Raw genomic sequence first — 14,752 nt, forward strand, 5'->3', positions numbered from 1 at the left:
CTAAAATTCCCATTCTTGTTTTTAAATCTCTCCGGGACCTTGCGCCCCCCCCTCCCCCCCCCCCCCAACACCACACACACACAGTCTGAGATATCTGTGCTTCTTTAATTCTGACCCCTGAGCATCCTCGATTTTGATCATTCCATCATTGGTTTCCATGCTTTCTGCTGTCTAGGCCCTGAGCTTTGGAATTCCTCCCTATACTGTATGACAGAGCATTAAGCAAGAAATAATTGGAGCTTGTAACAAAGGCAATCTAATAATCGTGGGGAACCTTCTAACTTCATATTAGCACACAACTATATAACACTATCATCCAATTAGTTGGGCATTGTGCTTAGATATATTTCTTAAAATGTAAATTCGGGTGCATTGTGTATTTTCTAACGTTGATTACGTCTATGTCTACCCTCTCAAACTCTTTCATAATCTTAAGGACTTCTTATCAGACTACCCCTTTGTCTTTTTTCTAGAGAAAAAAGCCCCATCTTTTCTTTTGAAATAGTCTCTCAGTCCAACCATCATTCAAGTAATTTTTTTTTTGCACCTGATCTAGTGGCTCTATATCCTTTTCATAATTTGGAGACCAGAACTGTTCAGAGTACTCTGCAAGAGTGTGGCCTAACCAAAGTGCTATATAAGTTTAACATAACTTCTCTGCTTTTCAGTTCTATCCCTCTAACCCAATGGCTTTGTTTACTTTTTATGGCCTTATTACCCTGCTTTGCTACTTTTAGTGATTTGTATATCTATCCCAGTATCCCTCTGCTCCTTTACGCTTGTTTAGACTTATTTTCCAAGGAGAATGCTCTACCTGTCTGCCTTATTCTACCTGTCAAAATGTACCACTTCACATTTATCGATATTATAATTCAATTGGCATTTACATGCTAATTCTGCAAGTTTACTCATGACTTTCTGTATTTTGTCATCGCCCTCTCCTGTATTAACTATGCCCCTCCTTTGGTGCAGTCTGCAAATTTTGAAATTATACTGTTGAATTTGAGTCACAATCGTTCATGTAAACGATGAATAACTATGGTCCCAGCACTGAACCCTGTGGAACACCACGTGCCACCTTTTGCTGAGTAACCACCTTTTGACTGCTCCTGCAACACAAAAGCCAAAATCCTGCCAATGCTGGAAATCTGAAATATGCTGAAAGCACACAACAAGTCAAGCCGAATCAGTGGAGATAGAAACAAAGTCAACTTTTCAGGCCGGTGACCTTACGTCAGAACTGTGGAAAATGTTACAGGTTTTAAGCAAGTACAGAGGCGTGGAAAGAACAAAAGGACATCTCCATGCTGGACAGGAAGATGAGAGTGGTTAAATGAACAGCAGAATCGTCACTAGCATAGAAAGTTGCTGCAGTGCACCTTGTAAATGTTCGACACTTGTACTGAAAGGAATTCAATTAGCCTTTATCAACAGTTGAATGTTGATCATAGTTTTATTTACTCCACAATCCCAGAAGCTGCTCCCTTTAAAACTTGTTTCTGATGAGTTAAAATAAGGTCTTGCATGGTAACACTTTGAGCATTTGGTTGGGGCAGACTCATCTCTGAAGGGTTTGTGTGACTGCAGTTATAAACATCAGTGCATTGGTCAGGGGTTGAATCTGATCGTCAATAGAAGTTAGACCACTGGCCATGCACCATCCGAAGTCACAGATCTTATTAAATCCAGCAGGGTCTCTGCCGCCAGCAATCACGTACATGCACCTCTCCATAAATTTTCCACGCAACTGGTGTAATAAAAATTCAGGAACACTGTTGCAATTGCAAAGATTAAATGGATAATAGAAAGTGATTCAGTGATAAAGATGTCCATTTAATAAATCATGCACCTTTTGGTTATACTGATTGGTATTAAAGGAAACATTGGAGTTGGGAGCAGCAATAGGCCATTCAGCCCATTCAGCCTGCTCCACCATTCATTAAGATCATGGCTGGTCTGGTTGTGGCCTCAGCTCTACTTTGCCATCTGCCCCCCCATAACCCTTGACTTATCTATTAAAAATCTGTCTAAATCAGCCTTGAATAAATTCAATGACCAAGCCTCCCAAAATAAAAAAGGCTATCGTGCATCACAGATTCAGGTGATGAGAGTGCTTTTCCTTCAGAAGTACTCAATGATGGTGAGGGAGTTCGACCAAGAAACAAAGTAAGTTAGCACAGGTAGTGTGCAGCAGCAAACGGATTTAACTTTCCATCAAGTGTCCCCTAACAATTTCTAATCTGCCCTTTAGTGAGTTATTGTAACATGGCACAAATAACCTTTATGCAGCTGCTGCAGATACTGGACATTTTCATTTTTGTGTTGCAGCCTGAAGATCTGCGGGATATCATAGAAAAGGCCAGGGAAATGGAACAAAACTATGGTCATTATTTTGATGCAGCTGTTGTTAATACAGACTTGGAAAAGGCATACCAGGAGTTAATTCGCCTCATAAACAAGCTTGACACAGAGCCTCAGTGGGTTCCATCCACATGGCTTCGGTGAAAAACAGATCATCGGGTAACAAGTCCGCTTTCCGGCCATTTTGCAGAAGTGATCATTGATGGAAGAGACAGAATGGAAGAAAAATTAACAAAATATTTGACATTCCATTTTATACCAGCACTTGGTGGTAGAAATATTCATGTAATTACTATTATGGTAACTATTTATAATGTAAATATAGATACACTTCTGACTTTAGCTATTGTCGAATCACCCTGTACATAGCCCTGGGTCTAGGCTGTACTGATTTAAGCTTTTAGGTGTGGCATTTTTATATATTTTTTAGGTTTCAGCCTTGCTGGGGGACTGCTCATGTCGAGCATTGTTCTAGAGTCTTTTGTGAGGATTAAGTATGCAGACGACAGAGTATATTTTTATGAAATAAAATAGAATTCACAAATTCCACCATATAGATTTTTATATTATAACAGACATTGTGCATTCCTCCTAGCAGGAACAACACTACATTGGAGCAGTTCAGAGGCTTGCTCAGTTGGAAGGCTTGATAGTTTTTAAGTTTTTTTTTTAAAAATGTGTTTGTGAGAGCCTGATTTGTGCAAACTAATAAATTGCCTGTTATGATCAGAATGTTTGATCAAAGACTGGAATAGAATTATTGAATGTAACTACTGTAAAGTAAAGCAATAATTGGCACAGCAGGCATCCCAAACAGCTGCCTTTTCAAAAAATAATCATCAAATGTGAATGTTTTAATTTAAAATAATACGAGTCCTGTTGAAATCTCTTCACGCAATTTGATTAGTAATGATGTTTTGTGGATTTTTTGAGAATAACGTTTTTAAACACTGGAATTTCATGACGGTTCATGGCTGGAATTGGCTGAACCGTCTCCAAATAAATGATGTATGTTTTCTTAGTTTTGTCAACTGTATTTTGTACAATATTTTTCCCCAGTATTAAACTAATAGTGCAGAGGCACTGGAGATATGGTGCAGCTTTTCCACCTTTGATGCTTATCTGCTTGGACTAAAGCAAAGCAGCATCCATGAAAAGTTGAAGTGATGCAGAATGGGGGTGTTATTTGTGGGGGACAAAAAGATTGGTTGACATGCCAAATGACATGTACGACCTTTGTGGCTTCAGTCAAATTCATTGGACAGGCATGTGGATCTGGCATGTGCCAGTAATGCAGATTTTAATAGAGGGATCCACCTATGAGAGGTACAATCTAAGCATGTAATACATATCTGCATTCGCTCAGTTAAAAACTCTTTTCAGAGCCTTGACTGCACATAGAATATTGTAAAATTGTATTTGTAGATTTTCAATAAAACAAATCACTCCTGGCTAATGTCTGGTTGCATTGTCACTGCCTGACCTCACCAAGTTGACCTGCATTTTTAGTGTCCTGCAAAAATCCAAAAGCCCATTTGTGAGAATCAACGGTTTTCAAGTATAGTTAATGAATTTCAGTATCCTGGCATTGCACAATGTTAAAATAGTGGTTGTTATAAAACTGATTGAATTAGCATGAGTGGCACAGGCAAGACTGGCTGAATAGCCTCTTTCAGTGCGGCATCATTTTCCAATATGTGATCAGTTGGTGATTTGTGCATACTTATTCTGAACTACAAATCCACGCACAGTGCATCTTCACTATAGTGGGCCCAGTTTTGATGATCCCAATGGCAGGACCTGATTTTTGTCAATTGTAAATTAGCCCTACTATTATTATGCATGATCTCTCTGGGCCAATCCAGATACAATGGTGGATTCAAGCTGAGGCTGATAAACTGGTAATCCATTATAGTGCAAATCCTGCATGATGTATGCATAAGGAAAATCACAGGCCATAATCTGCCAGGTGCTCGGTTTCATAAAGAGCACGGTAAGAGAGGAAATGCCAAAGGTGAAACACCAATCCAAAGAAAAATAAACCTGTATGGAAATTCATGAAGATCTTGATGAAGCAATTGATTTAAAAGAGCCAGTGAGTAACATTCTTGTGCCAGACAAAGTTAATGCACAAATACTGAACAATGTGCCACTCATTAACTGGAACTTGCAGATCTTTTAAACTGATTAACAAGACAGAAAACATTGGAAGCTAACGACAACTTGTATTTATATAGCATCTTTAACAAAATAAAACCTCTCAAGGCACATCACAGAAGCATCATGGAACAAAATATAAGGAGATATTAGGGCAGATGACCAAAAGCTTGGTCAAAGAGGTAGGTTTTAACGAATATTGTGGAGGAGAGAAAGTTGGAGAGGTTTGGGAAGGGAATTCCAGGGCTTTGGGCCTAGGCAGCTGAAGGCACGGCTGCCACTGGTAGAGTGATTAAATTTGGGGATGCACAAGAGGGTGGAATTAGGGGAGGGCGGACATCTCAAAATATTTTAGGGCTGAGGGAGATTACAGAGATAGAGACATAACCATGCCATGGAGGGATTTGAAAAGATGAGAATTTTAAAAGCAAGATGTTTAACCAGGAATCAGTGTAGATCAGTGCACACAGGGTTGATGGGTGAATGGTATTTGATGGGAGTTAGAACGTAGGCAGCAACATTTTGGATGACCTCAAGTTTAGGGAGGGTGTGTGGGAGGCTGGCTAGGAGTGCGTTGGTCAACTCGAGGTAGCAATGACAGAGGGTTTCAGCAGCAGAATATCTGAGGCAGGACAGATATGTGTGATGTAACGGAGGTGGAAATAGGAGGTCTTAGTGAAGGCATGGCTGTGTGGTTGGTAGCCCATGTTGGGGTTAAATTTAGCACCTAGTTTGTGGACAGTCTCAGATAGAGAGATGGAATCGGTGACAAAGGAGTGGAGTTTGAAGCGGGGACCAATAACAATGGCTTCAGTCTACCCAATATTTAATTGGAGGAAATTTCTATTCGTCTAGTACTGGATGTTGAACAAGCAGTCTGACAATTGAGAGGTGGGGAGAGTTTAGAGAAGTAGAGCTGAGTGCTGCTACTGTATGTGTGGAAACTGACGTGTTTTTGAATGATATCAGCAAAGGGCAGCATGTGGATAAGAAATAGGAGGGGTCCAAGAATAGATCCTTGGGAGACACCAGAGGTAACTGAGGAATAGGAAGGGAAGCCATTGATGTCAATTCTCTGACTCTGGTTAGATAGATAAGAATGGAACCAGGTGAGTGCAGTCCCACCCAGCAGGACAACTTTGGAGAGACATTAGAGAAGGAAAATATGATCAACTGTGTCAAAGGCCGTGTTCAGGGACTTTGGAGAAGAAAGATGTTCGAGATGGGGTGGTAGTTTCAACGATGGAGGAGTTAAGAGTTGGGTTTTTGAAGAGCGGGACAAAACTTGAGGATAGAGAACCATTAACAATGTCCACTAACATGGGGAGCCAGGAAGGGAAGTTGGGTGATCAGTAAGTAGTTCAATGGGAATAGGGGCGCGAGCACAGGAGATGGACTTCATGGACAAGGTGTACCCAGCAAGGGCATGAGAGGAGAGCACAAATGGCAATCTATGCTATATGGAACTTATTAAACAGGCAAAATTACATTCAAATTTGTTGTTAGTACAAAAATAGACCAATTGGTCCTGCTGGTTTGTGTATTCACTCCATGTAAGTTCTTCCCACTCCCATTACCTTTTTCTATCCTGTCCCTTTGTCACTCTCTTCGCTTCCCCCTCATGTGTGTATCATAAATATCCATTAGGAAATTATAGATGTTAATACAGCCCCAAAAGATGTCAAATTTACGCTTAGATGTCAAATCCATTGAGAGACATTATTTTCAACGCAGCTGCACTCAATCCTGAGACAATAAAGATTGAAAATTTCAACAGTTCACCGCTGCCCACTGTTTAGCTCCTCTGTTGTCTCCTCATTGAGATGAAGTTCTGATCTGATTCTGTTTTTTTTCTCTCTCTAGCCTTGCCCTGCTGGTGCAGTCGGCTTTCATTTCTTCAACTCAATTACGGCCCCTCGCAGGACCACGGTTCCCTCTAGCAGTGGCTGTTTGGAAAGCCACTGCATTCTCCATTTCAGATTGAGTTAGAAGGGATCAATTGAAAATGAAATCCCTTCCTTGCCGGTAATAAAGTGTTCTTAGAGGTTGTAAATGATCTAGAAATTCACTGCTACTGGTAAGAATTTGATGGCTTTTGGATATAAGCACAAGGTATTGCAAAGTTCAGCAATATTCCAATAAGTGGAATCTGAAGTTAATGACCCAGAATTTGGGGAAATAATGGTGAGTTTAATGCGCAGGCTGATATTAATCTGTAAATAACCCAGCAACCTGTGATGGAGAGATACACCATGAGTTGCAAATCATCACAAATTTCTGAATGATTTGCATTGTTCTGCTGCTAGCCATGCAAAAAACAGGAGCTCACCCTTGACCTGCCCATGAATGTCAAGAAATTGCTGCTTTGGATTGTTAAAACAAATTAAACTCGCCACAGAAAGTTAGGGCTGGTACCTATTTTAACAATCAGATTTACGTTACCTTGTTGACATTCAACCTCTCTGGTCCAGAAAGGGAGCAATTGAAACTGAAATTCCTTTCTCACAGGTAGTAAATTGTTCCCAGGGGGTTTCTTTTTACTGTTTTCCTTTTTGCCCCTTAAATCATTGCTAAGGAGATGGTTTGTTGGTTCCATCATCCAGCAAGGTCCTGGGTGCCACTTTGACCTCGTTATGAACTTACACTTCCAGCAATTTGCAGCTCATTTTCTTGGCCTGAAAGGTGAGGGAAAAAGTCTAATCAAAGTGGTACATAGCATAAGAAATAGGAGCAGGAGTAAACCGCACAGTTCATTGAGTCTGCTCCACCATTCAATACAATCATGGCTGATCTTGGGCTTCAACTCCATTTTACTGCCCACTCCCTATATTCCTTAATCCCCTAAGAGATCAAAAATCTGTCTTTCATAGCGTTAAATGCATTCAACAATAGAGCATCTGGGGTAGAGAATTCCAAAGATTCACAACCCTTTGAGTGAAGTAATTTCTCCTCATCTCAGACCTAAATTATCAGCCTCTTATCCTGAGACTGTTCCCCCATGTTTTGTTTTCATTGGTCAAGGAACTGTTTTGGCACAGTGGATGGTAAATGCCAAGCTGCTCAAATCCCAAAGGGAAACTTGAAACAGCTGCCACAACTGTTTTGCAATTTGCATTTTATTTCGAGATGCGTGACTTAAATTCAGTAGTAATAAGTCTACCGAAACTTGGAGGTTTTTTACAAAATTAAATTAAACATTTATTAATAGAGGAAAAGATTTTGAGCACATACATAGATCTACAAATTATTATTATAATAACTCCTAACTCCCTAATTAATCTGGCTCCCAGTTACACCTCAGTTAAGGCAACAGTAAAACAAATAGAATTAAAACAGACCCAGGCAAAGCACACCATACCTGGATAGTGATATTCAAAGTGAGTTTTCTCAGCTTCGGTTCCTGCAGACAGCAACTTGATGCATGGAGGCTGGAGGCTTTTCACACTTTTAGATCTTAGAATGCCTTCTCCCTTACACATAACCTCATCTCCTTTATACATGTTCCTCCCTTTTAATGCAAATTCCATTGTTCCCATATGTTTTTTCAACTTTACTTTTCTCATAATATAAATAGTACTCATATTATCAGTAACCTTTGGGAAAAATAAACACACTGTTTGGCTTAGCTTCTTATGGCTAGGGTGTAACACCTTAACATCTCTTTGAATTTCAAACGAACCTAATTTACCTAAAAATGCAAATTTTCCTCACACCGCACATTCTAAAACTTCAGCCATGTTTACATATTTAGCATTTCAAATCCTAGCTTCCCTTCTGATAACTCAAAAGCTCCAGACTACCTGTCTCCAATTCAATTAAATCCCCCCTACACAGAGAAACTAATCCAAACCCCACCATTAACTTACCTGTACAATAAATCACAATAATATTATGAAAATTACTATATTTTCATGACAGAATCTATCTCTCAGCATCCACCCTATCAAGCCCCATCAGAATTTTGTAGGTTTCAATGAGATCGCTTCTCACTCTTCTACACTCCAGAGAATATAAGACCAATTTATTCAGCCTCTCGTAGTAAGTTGCAAAATGCCTCTCCGCTCCCAGAGGATTGCATTGGATTTGGTTCCAGCTGCTCATGCAGAAAAGTACCATGGGATTTCTGAGAAAGGCACTTTATTTTTGCCATGCACTGTTTCTTCAAACATTAATTGTGTTAATCATTAAAATAATGCAACACTTATGTAAGGAGCCCTTCTTCCGGATTTTATGTAAAGGGGTGTTGCTATCCATTTCTCAGTAAGCATTAACTTGTCGTTTGCATGAATTGGAAGATCATACTTCATTTCACCCAGGCACCATAAATGAGTTTGTACAACAGATAATGGAATTGGTCAAGAATACCAGGAGTTTGAGTATGTGTGCAATTATGTAAATTAGCCTGTAACACTTCAAATTTAACAAATGATTTTAATCAAAATTAAGCTGCTTCCTCTTGCTGTAATTGGCATTGGTTTGAAAATTGCTATGCTTGAAACTGATCATGCTGTGCTTATCAGCATTTTTAATAAGAGGAAGCAAGTCATTTCTAAATGTGTTTTGATAAAACTGATAGTGTGTAAAAAATTAATTCTTGGGTGAGTGTTACATATGTATTATAATGTACTATGGATTTTGTTTTTCCTATAAATTCCCTGCCCCTCTCCCCCACCCCAAGCATCTATTCACTGCAGGTGCCAAGTAAGGGTCAGCCACTTCCTCTCAGGCTGAGAGTGCGGTTTCTCCGAGCAGCTCCAGTTAGCTGGTTTGCCAGACATCTGGCAACAGGTTTGCTAGAGTTTGCCTACTGCCCAGGACAAAGACAGAGGCAAGAATAGATTTTCTCTGAATTAAAAAAAAAAATAATTTCCATTAGTTTGCTGACTTGCTTTTGTAATGCTTTCAAAGCTTCTTTTGAAAAAGAAAATCTCTGATTTTTTTACCTCATGTTTGACTTCTATGGTCTTCTCCAATTCTGTTTTATCTTGCTATTTTGGAGGTATATTAGTGATTAGGAGGTATTTTTCTTTCTGAAGATTTTTTCTTTGAAAAATATACTTTATTCATAAAATATCTGGAAGAACATTACAAAACATTTCTCAATCGCCATCACAAAAAGTGCAATCAGATTCAACTTTTACACATGGATCACAAGGTGCTTCAATACAATCAATGAATATTACAGTCATTTCAATGTGGTCATTACAGACAGTGCAATGGGATTGGAGTTATCAACATACATCACGTTGCACTCTGAGGTACTTCAATGCAATTATAATACAATTAGTATTCAATGCAGACATTCATTGTGAGCCATACAGCCCGAGGGGTCTATACCTTTCCCAGCCCCTCAGTGCACTATGGCAGAAAGGCCTTAGACAGCCAGATTTGTGCTCCTATTAGCAGCTGGTTGTTAGCAGCGAAGGAATGGCCTCTGACCACACTCTCAGGCTGCCCTGTTAGCCTAAGGAAGCTACGAGTGGTGGTTGGGGGGGTGGGGGGTGGGGGGTGGCAAGAGCCTGAAGTAAAATTTACTAAAAATGTTACTTGTGATTTTGTTACGAGCGTACAAGGAAGAACAAAAGATCAACTAGCCCATTAAACATATCCCATTCAGAAGGAGCGTATCACTATTTTATTTCCAGGATTTTGCATTTCGTTTTGAATCAGGAAAGTGAGAAAACACTGAAAGATTACCTACTGATCCACCAATGGCACATGTAAGTCAAATAGGTAAACTGTCTTCATCATCTGGCCTCTTGATCCAGAAAGGGCCAACTCTTTTGTCACTCCGGGTGAGAAAAGGAAAACACCAACATGTCATGACAATGCAAATCCATTGCGTGTCCTTCAAAGCCATCACAAATCAAAAACGTATAAATATTTTAAAAGCAGTACTTTGCAAATCTATTTTTTTTTGTTTTTTGTTATTTCTGTCAACTATCGTAATACTTTACATTTCCACACTTTCACGTTTTCTAAGACAGCTTAATAACTTTCCTAAATGAGAACCTGTCGGAAGAAGCGACAGAAATTCTGCTCGTGAACGGCACCCGAGATATTTGCCAGGTTTTTTTTTAGATTTAAATTTGGCTGCGTTTCTGTAATGCACCAAATGACTGTCTCCAATAATGGGCGGAATCATGATAGAGTTTGAGGCGATGTGGCACTCCACTTTCAGCTCAAATGTTTGTAAAATAATTAGTCAGATGTACTTGGAACGGTACGATGTTTCCACAATTCCGTTCGCGCTTGATGCTGAAATGTTGAGTCAGTTCTGTATCCGAGATTTCATACTCCCCCCACCTTGAAGTTCTGATGCTTCTCTGAGGCCATCTTATGCATCCTGATACATTCAAGATGTGGAATGGAGAATTGGCCTCTTGCTAAATACTACCCTCTGGTGGTCATGTGAGGAAGATTTTAGGGAATTGGCTTGCACTGTACAAGAACAAGTGTTTTATGCCTGTTTTTAATTTCGGCCAACTTTGTGCCTCCTGCCTGAAACTCTAAAACTTATGCCAAATTATTTTACAGGGTTTTAGCTTTTACTGTGCCAGCTACTAAACTCTGCATTGAAACTCGACAAACACCTTTAGATTTTTATGACTAATGGAGAGGAATTATTTTCTTCCATAATATAGGCGAGATTTGAAACTAGTTTCAATGCCCAAGGTGAAAACAAAATGTATTTTCCCCGTTTCAGAGCAAGAACCTCAGTTCTTAATTTCCTGATAAATGAAATACAGTTTGTAAGAACAACACATTAATAGAGAATGGAGTTGAATTATACTTTTTTTATTTCTTAAAATAGTTCAGAAATTTTAACTTGAATATAGCTGAAAAGAAAGACATGTTGTCATTTTTCACTCCTCAGGACAAGCACAAGAATGCCAAATTTCAAATGATTACAACAATTTATACAAGAGAAAAGGGTGCTTATTGGTTGGGAAGCCAACTCTGATCGGCTGAGGCATTGCTATGTAGAGAGCAATGGGCAACTAGGCTTCTCAAGCTCCGAGGTAATTCAAAAAAAGTGCAAGGCTTGAACATATTCCTTTTGTTTGCAGAAAGCAGGTCCCTGTGTATGAATGTGTGTCGCTTCTGGCAAGCATCAATGAGCCATGTTATGAGCACAACTGGTTATCTTAAATGGTTGTTATTGGCACACTCAGGATTGTTCAACAAGTGCTGCCCAATTGCAGAATCACATCTAACATCAGACTTTTTTGGGTTGTGCAAGCGTGGGCTGGTTGAGCATTGTCTGTACTCTGCCTATTATAAACAACTGAAGGAACATGCTGTTTGATCTGATCAGCCAATCGCTTAGATGTATGGCCTATGTAACTGGCATCGCACTGGCACTGAAATTCATACATGGTGTCGCCCAATTGTGTAGTAGGCAGAAAATCTTTTTGTACTGAAGGCAGCATCCTGTTAGTGGGGGAATAAAACACTCACTTATCCACTGCACAGTAGCAGCATGAAACAGCTTCCTTGATCTGTTGTTCAATTTCTTTCAACAAGGAGTCAGGCTTGGATTTTAACCATTGCACGCTAGTTCCCGTCAGGTGGAGGGAGTTAAAAATCTCCCTAGTGTGATTGTTAGCATGGTGCTTGGGATGGGTTTTATGATTGCCGTTTTGAAAGGAAGTGGGATAGTGCTATTCATATTATTAGCAAACCTGGGGATGAGGAATGGTGTTGGATGATCGTGCGTTTAGTGAAAAAGGGGTTGAGGGAGCAGAGAGATTTTGGTTTAGTGAGTGAGGGAACGTAGGGATGCATGTGTTATGCAAAACAGTCGATTACATTAGCATCCTGGATAAGTACAGAAAGGAAAGCCTATTCACATTAAAACTGATATAATCCGGATGCTGCAAGTAGCCTTAATACTTCCAGATTAGAGAAGGAGTGGGACAAAATCTCTATCAATGAGGTGTGGTAGGAACAGACAACAGTTCAGGGAATATTAAAGTTAAACTTAAGTAAAGGAAAGCTGCCACTGAAATACAATCATGTGGTTTTTATTTTTTAGCTTTAGTTCCTAAATTAAGCTATATAAATACTGTGGCTACAAGAGCAGGTCGGAGGCTAGGAATCCTGCAGCAAGTAACTCACATCCTGACTCCCCAAAGATAGAAGATTGGCTGTCTGGCAGGAGGCAGAGAGTGGGGATAAGGGGGTCCTTCTCAGGATAGCAGCAGGTGACTAGTGGAGTTCCACAGGGGACAGTGTTGGGACCACAACTTTTCACTTTACACATTAATGATCTAGATGAAGGAACTGAGGGCATTCTGGCTAAGTTTGCAGATGATACAAAGATATGTGGAGGGACAGGTAGTATTGAGGAGGCGGGGAGGCTGCAGAAGGATTTGGACAGGTTAGGAGAATGGGCAAAGAAGTGGCAGATGGAACACAACATGGGGAAGTGTGAGGTCATGCACTTTGGTAGGAAGAATAGAGGCATAGACTATTTTCTAAATGGGGAGAGAATTCAGAAATCTGGAGTGCAAAGGGACTTGGGAGTCCTAGTCCAGGATTCTCTTAAGGTTAACTTGCAGGTTGAGTCGGTAGTTAGGAAGGCAAATGCAATGTTGGCATTTATTTCGAGAGGACTAGAATATAAAAGCACGGATGTGTTGCTGAGGCTTTATAAGGCTCTGGTCAGACCACATTTAGAATATTGTGAGCAATTTTGGGCCCCGTATCTCAGGAAGGATGTGCTGGCCCTGGAGAGAGTCCAGAGGAGGTTCACGAGAACGATCCCAGGAATGAAAGGCTTAACATATGAGGAACGTTTGAGGACCCTGGGTCTATACTCGATGGAGTTTAGAAGGATGAGGGGGGATCTGATTGAAACTTACAGAATATTGAAAGGCCTGGATAGAGTGGACGTGGGGAAGATGTTTCCATTAGTAGGAGAGACTCGGACCCCAGGACACAACCTCAGAGTAAAGGGAAGACCTTTTAGAACAGAGATGAGGAGAAACTTCTTTAGCCAGAGAGTGGTGAATCTATGGAATTCATTGCCATAAAAGGCTGTGGAGGCCAGGTCATTGAGTGTATTTAAGACTGAGATAGATCGGTTCTTGATTGGTAAGGGGATCAAAGGTTACGGGGAGAAGGCGGGAGAATGGGGTTGAGAAATTTATCAGCCATGATTGAATGGCGGAGCAGACTCGATGGGCCGAATGGCCTAATTTCTGCTCCTATGTCTTATGGTCTTATGGTCTTAAGCCTGTCCACGATCTACAAGGCACAAGTCAGGAGTGTGATGGAATACTCCCCACTTGTCTGGATGACTGTGGCTCCAATATCACTCAAGAAGCTCGACACCATCCAGGACAAAGCAGCCCCGCTTGATTGGCACCACATCCACAAACATTCATTCCCTCCATGACTGATGCACTGCGGTAGCAGTGTGTACCATCTACAAGATGCACTGCAGAAACTCATCAAATCTCCTTTGACAGCACTTTACAAACCCATGCCCATGACCATTACCAGCTAGAAGGACGAGGACAGCAGACAGATGGGAACACCAGCACCTGGAAGTCCCCCTCCAAGCCACACACCATCCTGACTTGGAAATATATCGCCATTCCTTCACTGTCACTGGATCAAAATCCTGGAACTTCCCTTCCTAACAGCACTGTGGGTGTACCTACACCCCATGGACTGCAAGAAGGCAGCTTCCTACTACCTCTTCGAGGAAAGTTAGGGATGGACAATAAATGCTGGCCCAGTACAGCGACACCCACATACCACGAACAAATAAAATAAACTTAAATGCTTTGTTTCTCTTTTAAGCAAAGCACAACAATAAGACCAGACTTTGTAATGAAATTGTATTCTGGAGTGTACATTTTGAGAAAACCTGCATCAGTGACATGAAATGAACGTGTTACGGAAGGCAACATTTTAACAGAGGCATCACAAACTTCACTTTAGATATAATATTCAAATTTATGGTGTCTGTTTCAACAGCTAAAATAAATGTGCAGTTTAAGATATTTACACATTTCTTGTCTGTAATGTTGATTAATTAAACCATATTTAATATAGCGCCCTCTTATGGCCAGCTAAGTTCTTGAAAAACATTTGGCAGCTCTTGCTCAATTTAATTGCAACATGATTTAAGTAATGCAAATGGGAATTAGTTGCGTGTTTGTGAATATAAATCATCATCCAACTTTCCATCTATGAATATCTGGATGTGAGTTCACAAAGA

At 40.3% G+C, this 14,752-nt stretch overlaps 1 protein-coding gene across 6 annotated transcripts in view; it reads left to right on the forward strand.

Moving 5' to 3' along the window:
- Window positions 1-3,812, forward strand: part of pals1a (protein associated with LIN7 1, MAGUK p55 family member a) — a 93,559-nt gene extending 89,747 nt beyond the window's left edge. For all 6 annotated transcript variants that reach the window (XM_078563221.1, XM_078563220.1, XM_078563218.1 and 3 more), the window contains exon 14: window positions 2,329-3,812. In XM_078563221.1, coding sequence (XP_078419347.1) covers window positions 2,329-2,505 — 177 coding nt within the window. In that variant the 3' untranslated portion in view covers window positions 2,506-3,812. The remainder of the gene's footprint in view (window positions 1-2,328) is intronic.
- Window positions 3,813-14,752: the final 10,940 nt, after the last annotated feature.

This window comes from Cetorhinus maximus, chromosome 18, assembly GCF_964194155.1.
Source record: "Cetorhinus maximus chromosome 18, sCetMax3.hap1.1, whole genome shotgun sequence".
NCBI classification, from domain to species: Eukaryota; Metazoa; Chordata; class Chondrichthyes; order Lamniformes; family Cetorhinidae; genus Cetorhinus; species Cetorhinus maximus.